The sequence below is a fragment of the Acartia tonsa genome, chromosome 5, assembly GCF_053477335.1.
Source record: "Acartia tonsa isolate MP-2025a chromosome 5, ASM5347733v1, whole genome shotgun sequence".
Lineage (NCBI taxonomy): Eukaryota > Metazoa > Arthropoda > Copepoda > Calanoida > Acartiidae > Acartia > Acartia tonsa.
Window position 1 is genome coordinate 9,744,036 of NC_137264.1, and position 20,412 is coordinate 9,764,447.

At 32.7% G+C, this 20,412-nt stretch overlaps 3 protein-coding genes across 13 annotated transcripts in view; 1 reads left to right on the plus strand and 2 right to left on the minus strand.

Annotated features, from left to right (window-relative positions):
- Nucleotides 1-800: 800 nt before the first annotated feature.
- LOC145318712 (cytochrome P450 2B1-like) lies at nt 801-2,490 on the minus strand. Its single transcript, XM_080160170.1, has one exon. The coding sequence runs from the start codon at nt 2,444-2,446 to the stop codon at nt 959-961; it is 1,488 nt and encodes a 495-aa protein (XP_080016296.1). The 5' UTR covers nt 2,447-2,490; the 3' UTR covers nt 801-958.
- A 3,883-nt stretch (nt 2,491-6,373) lies between these two features.
- On the plus strand, nt 6,374-8,076 carry LOC145318713 (cytochrome P450 2B1-like). The gene has a single exon (XM_080160172.1). The coding sequence runs from the start codon at nt 6,455-6,457 to the stop codon at nt 7,940-7,942; it is 1,488 nt and encodes a 495-aa protein (XP_080016298.1). The 5' UTR covers nt 6,374-6,454; the 3' UTR covers nt 7,943-8,076.
- A 1,740-nt stretch (nt 8,077-9,816) lies between these two features.
- Nucleotides 9,817-20,412, minus strand: part of Mbs (Myosin binding subunit) — a 152,749-nt gene continuing 142,153 nt past the window's right edge. For 8 of the 11 annotated variants that reach the window (XM_080160175.1, XM_080160182.1, XM_080160181.1 and 5 more), the window contains 2 exons: nt 13,546-13,761; nt 12,345-12,484 (listed from right to left, as the gene is read on the minus strand). In XM_080160175.1, coding sequence (XP_080016301.1) covers nt 13,564-13,761 — 198 coding nt within the window. In that variant the 3' untranslated portion in view covers nt 12,345-12,484; nt 13,546-13,563. Of the gene's footprint in view, nt 10,267-11,789; nt 12,485-13,545; nt 13,762-17,280; nt 17,314-20,412 lie in introns of those variants that run through there. The other 3 variants (XR_013879468.1, XM_080160176.1, XM_080160177.1) reach the window with 3 other exon arrangements.

The window sequence follows — 20,412 nt, forward strand, 5'->3', positions numbered from 1 at the left end:
AAGTAAAAAAATACAAAATGAAAAAATGGCCTATTGTATTTTGTTGTACAGGCAACACTTTTGTCATCCCCAAGTTACCCCCTCTTTACCCCCTTCCCATTTTTATTCTCAATTCAAAAAATAAGGTGGTTGCCTGTATAATATAATATAATATTTTCATATAATTCCTTTTATTGTAGTTTATAAACTATATTGTAAACTTTTTATTTCAATTTTGCTTAGAATGGATTTGTAATATTTTTCTCACTCTAACAGTATATATATGTATATGTATATATGTATAACGCCTATTTCTTATGCCTGGGAAATGATAAATTTAGTTCAAAGTTTTTATTCTCATGGGTTTAAAAAAATCGTTTTTTTTAATAATTACTTGACAGAATTGAAAAAGTAAGGTGTCAAATTAAAGATCTTACTATTTTATCATAATGGCCATTTTCTTTTTTTTTTTTGTTGCATTTTAGTACCTTAAAATCGACTTAATTTAAAAAAAAAACTTAAATTACTTTAAAAATAAGAGGTCTACAAAAAAACCGATTGCATATCTTAATTCTATGAAAAATTTTACATCTACTACTTACTAAAAGAACCGGCTAGCTATCTTAAATAAAAAGTAAAAAAGTTGATACACCTTCTTTAGAAATATACATATACAAAATCGTATTTTCTTTGTAATCACCCAGCCTCACATTGTTTGATAAGAATTTGGATAATACTTATATCTTTCATTGTTACTGTGAATTTTGATAACTTTTGATAACTTGTAGTTTAATAAAAAAAATAATGAAATGCCATAAATTTATATGTATTATATAATTGTTTTTATTTTACATTATCATAATATTATTATTTGAATGAATTATAAAATATCTGTAGGCATGATTTTGAGATTATTGCTGAGATTTCTTTCTTTTGAAGTAATACTGCTTGAGTTTCTGTTCCATATATCAGAGTTTACTTAAACTCTATCAGTGATTTTCATTTGATAAGCTGGACATCCCATGACAAATCCCATGGTGGGTGTTGGTTCAGGGAGTGGACAGCTCTTATCTTCACTGAAGGTAAACTCTCTGACAAGGTTAGTAAAGAACAAGAACATCTCAGATTGAGCCAAAGCCATGCCAAGGCATTGTCTGCGTCCAACAAGGAAAGGAATTAATCTCTCATCTTTGGCAAAGTTGCCGCTCTCATCAATAAATCTCTCAGGTTTAAATTCCTGAGGATTCTTCCAGTAGGTGGGATCATTGAGAATATAGTAGAGGAAGGAGAAGACTGTAGTTCCAGCAGGAACATCATAATCTCCAATCTTGGCATCCTTGAAGTTCATGTGAGGAGTACCAATAAAGTTGATGGCTGTGATTCTCATGATCTCATGGATGAAGGCATTGGTGTAGGGCAGTCTCTGCACATCCTCCATTGTAACACGGGTGGATCCAACAGTTTCCTGGATCTCATCAGCAATTTTCTTTTGAATCTCAGGATTCTTGGCCAGGTACAGGAAGCAGAATGAAAGAGTGGTGGAGACAGGGTTGGCTCCAGCTCCAAACAGTTCCAGCATATTCTGTTCAAGGTTTGTTCTTCCTTTTCTACCAAAGAAGGAAGATCCCTTGTCAGAGGTGTCTTCAATCTTGTTTAGATAAGCATCAACAAGATCAGACTCAGATCCAGTGGTGGCCATGATATGATCATCAACAATCTTCTTCATCATATCTCTGACATCTTGTTTCATCTTGTTGAGAGCACCACCAAGATAGTTGATGATATGCCTCAGCCAAGGGAAGACCATGAACACACCAATGAGTCTGTGTGAATCAATGAACTTGTCAATTCCCTGGTAGATGCTGTGAACCAAGGGATCATCCAGATCAAACTGTGAACCAGTAACAATGTTCCAGATAGAATTCACAATGGAGACACTGAATCTTTGTCCCAGGTGAATCAGTCCCTTGGAGGAATCTTTTCTCAAGACCTTGACAAGAAGTTCAACTTGTTCAGTGATGGTCTCTTCAAGCCTTGACTTGCCAACACCAAACTCACTCAGCTTCTTGAGAACAAACTTTCTCTGTTCATCCCAGTTTCTACCAGAGCTGAATACAACTCCTCTGTTTGGGCTGGGATCATCCTCTGGCCTAGACATGACACTGCCCATGACTTCAGTCAAGTAGGTGGGTCTGGCGGAGAAGTTGGCATCCTTGAACACCTTGACACAAGTGTGGAAATCAGAAATCACAACTGTTGGAGTGGGTCCAATTCTCAAGCCAAATATATTTCCATACTTGGATCTAAGTTCTAGAAAACTGTTTAGTAGATTATCAGATAAATGATGGATAGCTCCCAGGACAGGAAGGCTGCTAGGTCCAGGTGGAAAATTCTTGGGCAGCTTCCATCTCTGGTATAACTTCCATCCAATCAAAGACAAGAAGGAGAATAGAATAATGGGACTCATTCTATTCTATGATTATTTAATGTTAACTGTAATGAATGTTATTTAATTCTGAAGAAGAATAAATTAAATTCTTCTTTTATACTCTTTATCTCAGACTAAAAGTCTTTGGTCTAGAACTTTTAATCATTTAAAGCATTAAAAATGTAATATTCAAGTCCAGACAGTTTTGCCTATCAGATTTGTGTCTCAAGTCTAAAACTAGTATACATGTTTGCTATGGATTAGCACTTTTATGTGCTTTATTTCTATATTGAACCACAGACAATCTAACTCAATACATAAGTTTTATGAATTCTGTATTTGTGCTATTTTTAGGAAAAATGTAAGACAAATAAAAAATGAGACACCAGACTTTAAAGGTACATGTTAGTCAATATAACCTTATACGTTATAAATTTGTCTTAATGCATAAATAAAATATAAGCTTACAAGAATATTTTTTTTCTTTGTTTTCAATTACTATTTGGCTTTTTTTTCAAAAGATATCATATCAGTCAAGGATAAAACATCATATATTAAGACAGAAAATTGTATTTTCCCTTCAAGATTAAAAAATTCTGTTGATTTCAGCAAATATGGAAGTTGGAATTAACAATTTTATTTCATTTAATCTTTGTTTTATTTTGATTCTATTCTTTTAATTATAAATGAACAGAACAATTTAGAAAGCTAGACATGAAGAGTATTCAAGCATGACACCCATGAAAAAATCTTAAGGCATACACTAGCTGTATGAGTTATGGTTGGTTTAAAAACTCACCCCCCCCCCCACAAGGATTTTAAATTTGGTTAAGTTTTTCAGAGGGATATAGATTTTTAAAAAATCTCCCCCAAAAATTGTTCAAAAATGGAAAAGTTGCGTGATTTTTTTCTTTAAAAAACAACATTTTTTTTCATTTTGAAAACTAATTAAGTAAGAGGATAGATGTAATTGTAGTATTCTAATTTGTGTAACAATATGTTTTTTTTTAATGAAATGTGTTAAACATAGCTTGTTCTACAAACATTAATCAAATTATTTGCATGTCTGCCTATTTTTAAAAAAAGATCATGTACCTGAAGATTCTTTATCCAGCCAACAAATCTTTTGTAGGTATTTAAATTTTAAATTTGGAGTTGACCCAGTCTCAAAGCATTTCAGTCATTCATTTAAATCTTTGTTTGAAACGTCAAGCCTGGTAAAGATTAGATAGGAATGACTTGACAAGATATCAGAAATTTCTGTTAAAGGTCCAAGAGAAGCAACTGGTGGTGTTTGTTCTTTATGATAAAGGTCAATATTCTCTGGCCTTTTAATTTCAAGCAGTGTCTGAACGACCTTGTTGGTATTATCCAGATCCTAATCAGCCAAGCAAAATATGCCTTATGTATGTATGAACTAAAGCATAAGCCCAGTTTACAAAAGCATTTTAGAGGTCGACCGAATTTTTCAGAAGGTCAACTGATTTGAGTACAACTGAAATATAACCCAACCGAAATATAATCTTATTTTTTGCTGCAATTACACAGTTTTTGTACATGAAAATGATTAGAGATTGTAATAATAACCCCATTTTTCTGATTTACCAGTATAATTATATTGTTTAACAAAAAAAAAGTTACTCTATACTTGGTCTCATTTTGCATATCTAATTTAAATCATTGGTTTATCTTTCTATCCCTGCTAGTGGTCAGTAGTGAGACGATGTTTATTTGAAAATTACTCAAAAGCTGTCTTTTAAAAACGGTTAATATTATTTCTTTTTACTTGTACTTTAAAGTTAAAACAATTTAGATAATTATTTAATTTCTTTGAGGTCTATAGCAAAAAATTATATTTACCTACCCATGCATCGCTTTGTATTTAAAAAAATATTAGTCTCTGTTTGTATTTTATAATGATCAGCTGATATGATTTTACTACGATGCTTGTTTTTGTAAATAAAAAATGTGTTTATGACAAGGCCGGACAGTAATTCATTTAGTAATTAGCAAGAATATTTTTGTTTTTTTACCTTTTTATCATGTAGCTTTTATTTATAATTTAAAAGAAAGAAGCCCGCTATGTTTTTCTGATTTATCTTAGTCAAATAAATGTGAAAAATTAGATTGAAGAGTAGGTATCATTCCGTGTTAAATTTCAGATTTAAAAAAATGATTTTCATGAGCACTGAACAGCTCACTTCTCTCTATGATTTATAAAAGGTAATTATTTTATAACCCTTGACTGTTGCGTAATACGCAGCACATCCGTTCGTTTTTAGGAAGGTTATAGGTTCGTATCTCGGCACAACTCCACGTCATACTTAAAGATATTAAAACTTGTTCCTATTGCTGCTATGTTAGGTCTGTGACATAAATAGTTAGATTAGATGGGATTTGGGAAGGCCTTGGCCCAAAATAGGTGCAACTTATTACCATGCTTAATTAGTACTTACAGATAAATATATAGTGGCGTGCACAGTGTTGTGCCATGAGGGTGCACAAAGGAGGGGGTAGTTGACTTGCCCCCCCCCCCCACATTTTCAATTTTTGTTTGTAATAGAAAGAAAATTGTGGGGAGGGAGGCCAGGTAAATTTTTGGTGGAGTTAAATATAAGTTCAATGGTAAGTGCCCTACGTGACGGACAAACCAAGCTTTCTTCTTTGTTTTCTATCCTCTTATTGTATAACGTAATGCGATTTTTTTGTCTGAAGCTTAAGATTTAAGTAACTACTGAACCGATTGGGTTCTCTAGTTTATGCAAGCTTCACATAGGTCCTGTGACAAAAGTTGCATCAGTTTTAATACTCTTGACTTCCAGGCTATTTTCAAGGAGCCTCTAGGTCTTTTTCTAAAGAAAATATGTAAAATTAATTTTTTTTTCTGGCTCACCCTGTATATATGTACGTTTTACAGACTTTCTCTTGCACTAGACATCATGGACTAATTTAGATTTGTAAAACAAAAAGGTGCTAATTCTATTCAAAATAATTGTCTATAGTCTTGGTCTACATGCAAATAATGTTCACAAATTTATAAAAACAAAAGGTACATTATAGGCTAAAGAGAATATATTCATTAATTTCTGAGATTTTTAAGTTTAGCCTAGTTTATTTACTATGAAATCAACTATTATCTATAAAAACTAAGTTGTCTAAATTGTCCTTAAATATTTTTCTGATGCAGTTTACCATGGAGATATTAGCTTTTTCTTCTAAAACCTTTTCATAGAAATTATGTAAAGCTTTAGGAGATTTTGTGATACTTGTATGTTTGGAATGATTTACAAATTAATAGCTAAAAATAAACAGATATCTTTTCTGCTAGAAATTCCTTGTTAATGTGGAGGGATTGTTGTGTTTTACAGCCCTTATATTTGTGTCTAACCAAACTAACAGAATAAATGCATATAGGAGCTGGTATTTAAATTTACTTCTTCAACTGAAGAATATAAAAACTCTATCTTTTACTCTTAACCAGTACTACTAATGTAAATAAATGTCTATTGTCTGAAATTACTAAATCCAGACTATCACTTAAAATATTTACAATATCAGTTATTTGCATAGCTTTTTTCACACATCTTTATATAATTTGTGTTTTTTGATCTGATTTATTTCTCCAGTCTGATTGTCTCCTGCCCTATTTTCAGGGCTTCTTCAATTTTGAATATAAATGTATAGTTCCAAGTTTTCATGTGATTATAATATATTGAATTTTTCCAAAATAATTAAATATGTTAATTTAACATATCTTAGTATAAAAATTTTCAACCCTGATAGTCTTATAAGTTTAATAAAAAAGTGCTAATCCTTAGCACATAAAATTGTCAAATTTATGATTTCAGACTGTATAGACAATAGACATAAGTCTGTCTCTCAAAGTCTGAACTTTCAAAATACAAATTTCATGTTTTAAATGACTATAAACTTAGTAAAAAGTCTAGAGTCTGATATATAGGTATAAAAGAAAATAGCAATTTATGATATCCTCAGAATAAAACAAAACTTACTACAGTTAACATAATAAATACAACTAGAATAGAAATGAATCCTATAATTCTATTCTCCTTCTTGTCTTTGATTGGATGGAAGTTATACCAGAGATGGAAGCTACCCAAGAATTTTCCACCTGGACCTAGCAGCCTTCCTGTCCTGGGAGCCATCCATCATTTATCTGATAATCTACTCAACAGTTTTCTAGAACTTAGATCCAAGTATGGAAATATCTTTGGCTTGAGAATTGGACCCACTCCAACAGTTGTGATTTCTGATTTCCACACTTGTGTCAAGGTGTTCAAGGATGCCAACTTCTCAGCCAGACCCACCTACTTGACTGAAGTTATGGGCAGTGTCATGTCCAGGCCAGAAGATGATCCCAGCCCAAACAGAGGAGTTGTATTCAGCTCTGGTAGAAACTGGGATGAACAGAGAAAGTTTGTTCTCAAGAAGCTGAGTGAGTTTGGTGTTGGAAAGTCCAGGCTTGAAGAGACCATCACTGAACAAGTTGAACTTCTTGTCAAGGTCTTGAGAAAAGATTCCTCCAAGGGACTGGTTAATCTGGGACAAAGATTCAGTGTCTCCATTGTGAATTCTATCTGGAACATTGTTACTGGTTCACAGTTTGATCTGGATGATCCCTTGGTTCACAGCATCTACCAGGGAATTGACAAGTTCATTGATTCACACAGACTTATTGGTGTGTTCATGGTCTTCCCTTGGCTGAGGCATATCATCAACTATCTTGGTGGTGCTCTCAACAAGATGAAACATGATGTCAGAGATATGATGAAGAAAATTGTTGATGATCATATCATGGCCACCACTGGATCTGAGTCTGATCTTGTTGATGCTTATCTAAACAAGATTGAAGACACCTCTGACAAGGGATCTTCCTTCTTTGGTAGAAAAGGAAGAACAAACCTTGAACAGAATATGCTGGAACTGTTTGGAGCTGGAGCCAATCCTGTCTCCACCACTATTTTATTCTGCTTCCTGTACCTGGCCAAGAATCCTGAGATTCAAAAGAAAATTGCTCATGAGATCCAGGAAACTGTTGGATCCACCCGTGTTACAATGGAGGATGTGCAGAGACTGCCCTACACCAATGCCTTCATTCATGAGATCATGAGAATCACAGCCATCAACTTTATTGGCACTCCTCACATGAACTTTAAGGATGCCAAGATTGGAGATTATGATGTTCCTGCTGGAACTACAGTCTTCTCCTTCCTCTACTATATTCTCAATGATCCCACCTACTGGAAGAATCCGAAGGAATTCCAACCTGAGAGATTTATTGATGAGAGTGGCAACTTTGCTAAAGATGAGAGATTGATTCCTTTCCTTGTTGGACGCAGACAATGCCTTGGCATGGCTCTGGCTCAATCTGAGATGTTTTTGTTCTTTACCAACCTTGTCAGAGAGTTTACCTTCAGTGAGGATAAGAGCTGTCCACTCCCTGAACCAATACCCACCATGGGATTTGTCATGGGATGTCCAGCTTATCAAATGAAAATCACTGATAAAGTTTAGACCATCATTATTGAAAACTGCAGACAGTATTAATACCCAACAAAGAAATCTCTCTCCAATGATCTTGAATTACATTATCATACATACAGAATATATATTTTTTCATTCTGAATAATAAATCTTTAATATTTTTATTTGATTCATTTTATTGGTTATTTAGAACTTTTTAAAGGGAGTGTGCACGAAAAATTTCATATCATATCATCATATCATTCATAATATCTCAAAACAGGCGTTAGTTTCCTTTAAAAAACGGCCTTTTCCGCCGATTTTTACTAAAGCCAATAGTGGAAGAAGTTTTGGGTATAGTCCCTTTCGTGGCAACGCCCCTTAAGAGGCGATTCGTCATATTTTCTAAATAGATTTTGATAGGTTATTTTATTTTAGCTTATATTGGGTTAGGTAATTGCCCCGCAGGGTAAGGGCCCCCGCAGGAGCTAGAAATTGGAGAAAAGCTACTGTGAAAATACAAAGAGACGCCCCTTAAGTTTTTCCAGAGTATATGAATGTGCAACATAATGCAACAGTTACAAATTGTTTTTATATTAGTTATTGAGTTAGTAGTGCCATGGCTTCCTTAACATCTTCTTCAAACATCTCTTCTCCAATATAAATCTGTAATTTTTCATTTTAATATTCGCGGAAAGCAGTTTATAATACAATGTGATAAATAACTACTTTTGTCTTTAGAATTCTCTTGGTTCGCTCAAAATGGAGTAGAGTAGAGAGAATCAGGAATAAAGTATAGCCGACAAGCGAAATAAATATAAAATAATGTTGGGGGGGGGGGGGGAGTTAAAAAGGTCGTAAATTCTACTAAGTTTTGCCTCCCAACGACAGCTGAAAAGCATGTTTAGGTTTGTGATTTTTTCCGAATTTTTAAAATTTATTTTCCGAATTATTCCTTGCTAATAGGGAATATCAAGGAATATCGCTCAGAGCATTATAGTTTGGGGAGGGGGATCTGAAACTGGCCTGAAGTAATAAACAAAAATACAAAGTACCCCTCTAATTTTTGTTTCATTTCAATGAGGGCGGGGTGGTTATGAGTGCTCAACAAGTTACATTGTGTAAAAGCGTTTTTTTTTGTAGTATACTAGCAGCTTCGCCCCTAGAGGCCTAGGGGCACTTGAGGAGGCGGGAGTTGAATCTCAAAACCCATTTTTGAAAATTAAATTTTAGAAAAAGTTAAAAAAAAAATTTTTTAGGGGGGTAATTTTTTTCTATGGCCAATATCTCTTGGGAGGGTGGAGGTACACTCCTCCCAAATCGTTATAAACCTTCCCGGGACCTACCATGTTGAGGAGAACCCGATCGGTTTAGCAGTTAATGAGATCCTTTGGTACAAACAAACAAAGAGACATACACTACATCATTCTACTTTGTATTATAGAAAGTTAAAAATCTGTTAAAGCTATTTTAAATGTCGTATTACTAACGAAAAGAACCAAACCTTTTAATACTTCAAAGGTATAAATAAAAAGTAGCAACGCTCCAACAATTAAAACTTGTTAAAAACAGGCTAAAACCATGACACTTTCTTTAAAGACCCAATACAAAATCTGGACAAAGTCCCCACCCTGTGGACACAGTTATATATAACGGATGACCCTTTATTGTTTTACTTCAAATAGTAAGTATATTTCTTAAAAGACATAGCCCAATCGGTCCAGCTGCTGGCTCGATCTTTATCTTCATCAAAGGAAAAATTCATGTTCTCACCAACTTAAAAAATATTTTTTCCCTCATAATTTACAGCTGACACTGTAGGTATATCACGAAAAAAAAACCTTTTTTAAATCTAAATGTGTATACTTTTAAATTAATTATAATTATAGAGTAGCTTCTATACTAAAAAATCAAAACAAATTGAATTGAATATAACAAATTTATTTGTCAAGAGAACATTTAATCATTTGATTTTTATATTATTCTAGATTTTAAATAAGAAAAATAAATAAGCTGAAGAATTACTAACTCGGGGAGCCGGGGGGGAAGGGGGTCGGGCAAATAGTAAGGCACTGCGCGATAAACATGTTTCTCTTACAGTTAATTAAACAGGGACCCATCTGTGACAAGTATACACCTCAGTATTCACAATTTTAAACACACATCAGACCTTTATATGGAAGTTATCATCCTTGTTAATTATTATTTTTAAACTGAGTGTGTTGGTTTAAAATTGATGTACAAAGAGCTATGTATAGGACACAGATGAAATTGGTTATAATCTCTTATTTATAGTTAAACTATTTTCATATTTACATATATATATATATAAATTATAAATTAGCATACTTTTACCAACAAATACAACATCTAATCTTAAACCACAAGAAATAAATTAAGGAGTTTTTAGTTAAATAATTTCAACATTCTTTGAAGAAAAAAAAACATATAATTTATAGCAGAAAATTTATATTAAGAAAGAGGGAGTTTTTATATTCTATATAATTTTAATAAATTCGTTTTCCCGACTTTTATATATATCTATAAGGATAATATTTAGATTTTAGATAAAAAGGACTATTTAAGTAAGATCACGTATAAAAAAATTTAAATAAGCTTTCATTGTTCAATTGCGTATGTTTATAAAGTATAGAATTATTTAAAGTTTCTTTCTAGTAAAATATTTATAAAAACAAAATTGTATATTTTAAAAATAACTTAAAACACAACATTATTATTTAAATATATCTTAGATTTCGTAAAAAAAAAATCTATTAACAAATAAAAAAATTATCTATTTTAAATTTTTGAAATTTCAATTGTGAAACTGTAAAGAGATGATTGAAATTAGGGTACCGGATATCCGGATGATTTTTAATGCCGAATATCGAACATTAACCAGATATTCGGCCGGAACCAGATATGCGGCATTATAAATCAGCCGGATATACGGTATCCGGCCCAACCCTAATTAAAATATTATTTTTTGAATAATTATTAAAAGGAAACTAAGCTCATATAAAAGATGAGGATAATAATCTTTCAAAATATATTTTAATTTATGTCAAAAAAAAGCTAAAACCAAATCTGACTTGTAATCTTTCAGGGGGTGAGTATTTAGGTATTTGTTTAAAAAGTTTTTTTTTATATTTTCAACCCCTAAGGACCTTTTATGAAGGAGATTAAACGCTTTTTTGCAACACTATTAGAAATCCTGCATGAAAAGCCCATTTTTATAAATACCAAAATATTTCAACATAACTGGAATATTAATAAACCTACATTAACAACCCTAATCAAGTATAAAAAATAAAAGTAAATTAGATAATACTTTAGAAAAAGTAAAAAATTAAAATAGGGTAAAAAGTTAAAATGAGTAGAAACTTGCTAAAAAAGGGTCTATGTCTAGATGAAAACTAATCTTACAGGACTTTTTAATTATAAAATCACAATGAATTAATCCTGTAAAACGATTTCTTTACATCGCTTTATAAAGATGATATAATCAAATGTTCGATTGTACGTTATGATATCTTTTTAATAAACAAGAGGGACATAATTTATATTAGGGTTGGGCCGGATATCCGGTTTGGCAGGATATTCGGAAATTTTCAATATCCGGCCGGATACCGGATATTGAAGGTATTCGGGTGATTTATAATACCAAATATCCGGTAATTTGCCGGGTATCGGGGTATTTTAAATATCCAGCATGGAAAATCAGCCGGATATCCGGAATTCGGCCAAAAAATTATCCGGACCAACCCTAATTTATATCAAAGCACACCTTTAAAAATCAACATAAAATATCCTAAAACACCATGAAATATATTCATAAAATGAAATGGCAGAAGGAATACATTTCATGTTGGAATAAAAACATTAAAAATAATTTTACTTGTGGATTATTCAAAAGTCTTATACAGTTAAAAATAAAATACTAATTTAATTAATGTTAAGAAGGGCTAAAGCCATGTATTAAAAAAGATGATTATGTAGCGACAATTAGCGCGCCTCAATCATTTCTACAAACATTCATTATAATAATATGTATCAATAATAACAAGGCCAAAAAATAGATTTTTTAAAAATTTTCGTCTAATAATTTCGTTTATTGTTTTGTTGTGGCCATGGTCCCATGTTTGTATTTCTTTGTTGTTGTTGTTTATTATTGTTGTGGTGCTGTGGCTGCTGCTGGTGGTGGTGTTGTTGTTGCATGCCAGCCATGTTGCCACCACCTCCACCATACATAGGATTATTGTAGCCTCCTCCACCTTGATGGCCGCCGCCGGGGTTATACCCGCCGTGGTGGCCGGTATTCGGCGCCGACGAGGGCCGCCAATTACCGCCGCCCCCGCTCGGATGATGCGCTGCGCCGCCGCCCATGTTCGGATGATGGCCGACGCCGCCGCCGCCTGGATGGTGCAACGGCTGCTGGCCAAGGTTGGCTGAGGCCTGGGGTCCTGTGGTGAGGGTGGGGGCACCACCCTGCACCACAGGCTGACCCTATTTAGACAGTTTTGATATCACTCTGATGAGGGCGCCGTTCTCGTCGCGCAGGCGCTGATTGTCTGCTTTCAATTGGTCCAGAGTCTAAAAAAAAACAAAATATCAATTTTATTAAAACTTGAAGATCATAAGAAGTTAAGAGAAAAAATCAAGTATTGTATCTTAAAGACCACAAAAAGTTAAATCTTTAATTTAAACGTGAAAACAAATTAGCAGACAAGTGGTTAGTAGTAGTACGAACATGAAATATGAATGGATATTATTTTTAAATGTTTCTCTTTTTACTTCGTAACAAAACCTAATTCTCAAACGTTTTCAATTTTTTTTATAAATTAATACAACATTTCTTACAACAAAAAATAAACAGATTTTATTTTGTTAAAAAATAACAACAAAAAACAAAAAAATTAAACTGTCAAACAATCATTCCAATCGAACGAAAAAAATATGGTGCAGTAAAAAAAATGATTTTTAAATCATGCAATTATTATAAAAAAAAAGATTTAACTATAGTGAAATAATCCAAAAAATAAGACTTTTGAATGATCTAACAATCTATTAAGAGGTTACTAATTAATTCTATCCTATGTAAATAACTCTAGTCCTACATAATAACTTTCTCTAAAAGTTTGAATTCAAACGCTATTCAAAAGTCAAACTAACAGATAATAAGAATAAGGATGTCATTATCCAAAAGCAGTTAATCCTTAATCCGAGAAAATTACATTTCCCCCATAGCGTCACGAACTGACAGACTGTCAGACAAATTGAATCATAGAGTAGCTTCGCTACTAAAAAAATCTTTTTATATATTCCTAACATATTATTTCTAATTCTTAAAAACACAAAAAATGAAAATAACACAAAAACTTGTATGTAAAAAAACACAAAAATGATCTGGCCTAAATGAAATTAAACATTATGTTATTTTGAAATATGTATCATGTCTATAAAAAAAACATTAATAATAAAGTTTATTTTGTAGATACCTAGCTTGTTAGAATTGTCAACAATTACAACTGGAAAGAAAAAACACACAAGAGACCAACGCAAGAAAAAAAAATGACTGGAAAAAAAAGTTGTTAATTTTTATTAGTTAAAATAAAATAAGGGTTTTTAAATAAATCCACACGTTTTTAACCCACCCCTTCTTAATCCAAAGTTTAGACAGTCCCACCTCCCCCAACCCTTTTGCCCATTGGGGGCAATTGGTTGCCAGGGGGGAAGGAGGAGCCAGCCGCTCCCGCGGCTGCTGCACTCGCGGTTTTTGTGGCGGCGGCCGTCAGCTTGGAAACTACGCGTGTGAGCGCGCGGTTTTCCGACTTTAACTTCTCGTTTTCTGACTTGTAGCGCTGCAACTGCTAGAAAATTAATATTTTAGGTAGAAAACATTTCCTATAAAGATATACAAACCAGACAGGGGGACTGTTTATGAAGAACATTTTTCCACGTTTTGCCTTATATTCCAGTAAACTAAATCCAGTGGTGTTGCATTTGGTTCCGTTGGAAGAAGCAGCTTATAATGCCTAATAAATATGACGACATACAATACAAATGACCAATGATAAGCCAGTATACATGGTAATTGCCCAATGTTAAAAATAATATACTGGCCTATCATTGGTCATTTGCAATGTATAACGTCAATTACTTATTAAGCACTATAGGCTGCTTCCCATTTATTTCAATCTACAATGGATTGCAAACACTAACTGCATATAAGCAACTGCTTTAAAGGGATAACACAACCCCTATTATAGTTATTTATTAAATAAATTCAATCCCATTTGGAATAAATTCTACGTTAACCATTATATAAGGGGGGGGGGGGGGGGGTAATGCAATCATCCCGTAATCAATGCGCAAATGGTACTTAAAATCCGAAATTCAGGCTGAATTTGAAATGAATAATCAATGATAGTTCTATTTTCCCTAAATCGAATAAAAAGTTGGAAAAGTAACAGCTGGTGGCTTAGCCGTTCAGCCGGTTTGTGGCTATTTTAGGGCAAATCCATTAGTAATTACGAAGGAATCAACTTTTTGAATGATATTTGTACATTATTTGGTAATAAAATGATACTCTTGGCATTTTGTAGATTCTATCAGCCCTTATTAGTCGGTTTTAGCTGTTAAGCAGCTGGTAATAGATATTTTTAAGAAGTTTACTTGTATTATTATCAATAATTTTGCCCTGACAAAAGCCCAAAAACGGCTAAACGGCTAAGCCGACAGCCATTACTTTACTAACGTTAAAATAAACCTTTCAATAGGCGTAGTTCTAGCTATATACCAAAGAGTTAGACTTGACGACAATCAAATAGAATTTAATAAAACAAGTATAAGGCATTATTTTTGAGAAGAAAAAAAACTGCTGATGTTTACTTTAAAGATCTTATAAATAGGAAGTACTCCTTAAATAATTGATCAGAGGTATACTTTAAAATTCAACATATTATTAATGATACAAAACACATCAAAGTATTCATTAATTTTCACTGCTCGATAAATAAAAATTCTTTAAATCCATTAATCGTTGGTATAAAGTATTCTAATGACACTATTAATCCATTATTTTATCAAAAAAATATAGATTAATGATATCAATATTTTATGACTTAACCTTGTGGAGGCGCTAAGTATTTTTAAAACCGAAGCTTTTCTATAATTAAAAGCGAAGCATTCTATAACTAGGGTCGGTCCGTCCGTATGTCCGAGACGGATAGCTTTTTTCGGTAATTTAGGCAGGTTAGAATTAGCCTACCGATTTCAAACTTTGCATGGTGATCCCTGTAGTAGTTAGGTACAATTTTGAAAGCGTAGCAACTCTATATTGTTACCAGAATGTCCGTACGTCCATTTTCAACATGTTGATTTTTTAAACTTTTTTAACAACAAATTATAATCCGATTGATCTGATTTTTGGTATAATGATTCCTGGGACAACAGAGTAAAATATTATAAGCAAAGCAACTCTATAATCAAGTCCTAAAAATGTATGTATGTCCCTAAACATTTTCCTGCATGAAATTTACTTTTGTCCTACCGCTTCAGATCTTCGCTTTTATGGATGTTGTCATCCTTGTTTTTTTGTAAATCATATACCTAAATTATATCAAGGATAATTATGTCCAATGTTTTATGACTGAATCAATTAAAATCTATATTTCAATGACCGACAATATTAAAGACTTTTAGATGAGCTTCACTACAAAAGCAAGGATGACAACATCCATAAAAGCAAAGCTCTGAAACGATACGACTAACGAACATTAACGTGTCAAAACTGTATAACCAGAATGTAAATCTATAAAAGTTGGAACAAAATTATTAGTAAATTTGTTGATAAAAAAAAAGATAAAAATCAACATGTTTAAAATGGGCGTACGGACATCCTAGTAACGATTACAGAGGTGCTACGTTTTCTAAATCGTCCTATACTACTACAGGAATCAACATGCAAAATATGGAATCGATAGAACAATTCTAACGTGTATAAATTAACGAAAAGAGCTTACTGGCAGTAATGTACAAACGTACGGATCGACCCTACTTATAGATTCACTTTTAAAAATTGTCTATTTCATTTTTACAGGTATGAAGCTATTTTAACTGATACAACTACTATAAAAATGTAAAATGTGGTGCATATACAAATAAATACATAGCAAAATTTATTGCTGTCAGTTGGAATAATCATCAATTCTATATTCTCAGGGATTAAAAGATTGATTAATTGAAAATAAATCATTTATTGAAAAAAAAAACTTTGTAAAAACATATACATATTATGAAATACTATAATTTTTGGAGGGGAGGGGGAGGGGTGGTAGTTTTTCATCTAATAACTTTCCGCAGAATTTCTACAATAATTCTACAAATAGACATCCAATTTTAGAATACATTTGTTTAAGAAACAATGTTTTAATATATTTCCTTTCAAAACAAACGAAAAATACTTAAAATAAAAAATTATATAATAAATAATACTTATTTTATGCTAACCTTCCCTAAAGGATTTTATTTGAACTATTTTTGAATAAATAATATTCACTAAATATTGTTCACTAATATTTTTGTCTATAGTTCTTTTCAATAAGGAATACACACATTTAGTGAATATTACCGTTCCACTACTATTTTTACGCCTTAAAACTCACACATTTACGGAATTTTAGCACAACCTACCTCCCCCTTTCATGCAAAGTAAAATATCTAATCGAATGGATAAAATTGGCGGAGCAAAAAATGTGAATCAATAAATATTTTGCGTCTAAGCTAAACATGTATCATGCAATTTATCGTGTAAACTTTTTTTATGCATTTTTTTCGGCTAGAATATTATATTTTCTAAAAGCGTGGCAACTCTAACCTACACTAAAATGTTGGGTAGGTAAATTGGAATGCATAGGAAATAATAAAACTTGCTTAAATAATAATTAAATCTAAATAACTTTTAATTTACCTTATTTTTTTCTACCTATAAAAAAAATGAATTAAGACTTCTAAAAAAAACTGGAAAGAAAAGACACAATACAATAATAGTGCAGCAAAAATAAATTAAAATAAATAAATTTTACAAGACACAAAAAGATACTTTTAGCATATTAAGATTTGGGAATTTTATTCTGTATTATGGGTAGAACAAAGCAGACATAGATCTAAGTATAGATTCTTACAGGGGTGTATATTTGCATTTTTTAAATATACATATTATTGGGGATAGAAATAGATAGGGGTGGGGGAAGAAGAAATTGAACTAGGTTAGAAAATATACACCCCTGAATTTAGATGAATTCTGTACTTTTTTAGAATGCATGCCTAGTTCCACCAATAATTTTAAGAATATTGATCCCTGTGATCATATTTATTTCTCCTCCTACCTGGTCTGTTAAATTTTCTGACAATGCGAGCAGCTTGAAAATTATAATTTTAAATTAGGTTATATTTTCTTAGCTCATATTTAATGTAATAGACATTTTGTCGCAGCCATGCAGCCGCGTGAATTTTATAGTAGTACGTAGCCGTTAATATGGCGGCTTTTAGCAGCCGCGCAACTTATTGCAATTCTGAAACATCAATCGTCAATAATGAATAATTTCCGCCGTTTCTTAAACTTTATTGATTATTCCGAATCCGACCCACCAAACAATTAAGAGATGGGCCAACATCCCTTGATTCAATCTAATCCAAGAAAATGGGTTAAATCAAGATTTTTTCAACTACAAAAAGAATACTTTCAGTAAATTTAATGTTATTTTAAGTTAACCCTTACAGCTCGGGCCCCAATTCCCACCTTAATAGATCAGGGGGGGGGGGGGCTCCAAGAGCCCCCCCCTCTATCTCGGCTCCTGTTACAGATAAAGACGTAAAATGTTTTCTGGTGGTTCATGTGTATTTTTAGAGAAAATTACTTTTACTAGTCATAGCGGCCAGGCCGCTCCTTAGCCGCTTTTTAGCGGCCAGCCGCTAAATTTTAAAACAGCTGTAGAGCGGCCAATTTTGCAGCTAGGTTGACCAAATTTTAGGACGAACTATTATTTTTCATAACAAAAAAATAACTTTTTCTGATCATCGCCGAAAAACGGCAAATAACGGAAACCGCCATTTTCGGCGATTACGGCGGTAAAACGGCGGTTGGCGGCGCCAATTAATATTTTTATCAGTTTGATGTTGCTCAAGGATTTACCAAAAAAAATTATAGGTCTCTAGCTGTAATAGAAGCCACGATATACATGATATATGTCTGTAGTAAAAGCCGGACAAAAATCGGTCATAAAGTCGGTCAGGGAGCGGTCAAACGGTCATAACACAACTTTTCTCAGAAGGTCATTGGTATCTAAGTATTCACCAAAAAAATTTTAGGTTTCTCCTTATACACAAAAGTCATAATGTAGAAATTAAGATTTATTTAGAATTTTTTTTCTAATTTTGGTGCTACCCAACCGACTTTGACCGGACACCACGACCGACACAGACCAGATATCCTAATAAAATCAACTCTTGCCGACGTATAATTACTAAACTTAAAAAGTCATGAAGTCACAGCACTCCATCTTACCTACAAAAAAAATGAGATTTAAAAAACTAGAGGGGGGGGGGGCTCTTGGAGCCCCCCCCCCCGATCTGTAAGGGTTAAGTAAATAAGCCTGTACCCCAATTTATGCATAAAATTCTGCCTTTCCTAGGTGGTAATTTTAATTAGGGTTGGGCAGGATACTTATTTTGGCCGGATACCCGGCTGATTTCTAATGCCGGATATCCGGTATCCAGCCGGAAAACTGGCCAACGTTCGATATTAAATTTAAATGGATATTTGGTAATAATCAGGTAAAGACCAATGAAAGATTAATCATTCACCACCCTTATTCATTTTTTTGTAGCTTGATATGTATTTATTCATCCCGAGTTTACTCTTGAGGGGGGGGGGGGTGATTAATCCCCCCCCCCCTCCATTACAAACGATTTTTGTTTCTATCTAAACCATAAATTAATAATTCACCAACTTAGTCTTATCTAAATTGAAAAGAAAGAAATAAGAACACAATTTACTTTGTGTAGGTGTGTGTGAGTGTGTGTGTGAGTAAGTGTGTGTGTTTTGGTGTGTTTGTGTGTGCGTGTCATGAGAAAAGAATTTTGAACACAAAACCGAGAATAAATTGCTTCATTTCATAACACACACTAAAGTGGGACAGAGAAACTTTTAAAATTGGTGGTTGTAGTTTCTATAAACTTGTGCTATTATAATAAAATAAATTATCCTTCTTTTTAAATATATACTAGTAGCTATGCCCCCCCCCCCCCAGGCCTCTAGGTGCATTTGAAAAAGAGGGGGAGGGGGGGTTTGAGAAAACTAACCTCCACTTTTAATAAGTATTTTATTTTGTTAAGGTCATTTTTTCTACAGGTGATTGCTCTTGGAAAGGTTGTGGTACCCTCCCCCTAAATTAGTTATTAACCTTCCCCGGACCTATGAGAAACTTCACTGAAACATTGTCGATTTAGTGGTTAGAGTGATCCTTCGTTACAAACAGATAGGCACAGATCCTGTTGCTTTTATATAGCTTATTGTTTACATAAACATAGCAAAAGTATCAAAGCTTATGGGGGAGATATTCAAGGGAAAAATTATACTGTTCCTTACATCTATTTAATTAAAATAACGTTATAAATACGCAAATTAAGCATGACCATTTTGAAGGCAGAAAAATAGCCTAAAACTATCAACGGAACCTACTTAAAACTCCCCTAAAATGGAGAACCCAATTTGTTCAGAGGTTGCTTAACTAGATCGTAACCTTACTATTAAATTTGTCAGCAAAAAATAATATTTTGATGTTAATACCAAGTTACCAACAATCCCTGAAAACCGCCTTGTTGTAAAGTTAGTCTGCCCGGAAGAGTCCATTTAACATACACAGAAATAATATTCCTTCAATCCACAGTTATGGAATCTCGACGACAAAGATTTTTTTATCCAATCTTGACAAGTTAGGTATTTTTGGAAAGAGGAATATATATAGAAAACGCCTATGAAAATTAGAAAATCCGCAGAAATCATATTTGCAAGTTATTTGCAAAAATCTGCAATGTTAAATTGCAAAATTAATTTCATGCCTTAAATGACTTATTTAAAAAGAAATCTTTTTATGAAATGTGTTTATCTATAAGTTTAGAACATAATTAAGGCAAAAAAAATTTCTTTAGTGTTACTTTTTTCACCTTATATATGAAAAAAGCAGTTTCTCACATTTTATGATAAAAAAAGGTATAGGAACAAAAAAATATGTTTTTTCTTGATGTAAACACAATAATTGGCATAAAATCTATCATCCTAAATGTAAAAATCAGATATAGAATCCTTTTTAGAGCAAAAATAGTGCAAAAAGTAACCAAGACATTTTTGCAAAGAAAATAGTTCTTTTTGATTTTGATATATATATCAGATAAATGTATATAAAATTAGTGATCAAAAACTATAAAACAAGTTATAACTTTTTCAATCCTATCATTGA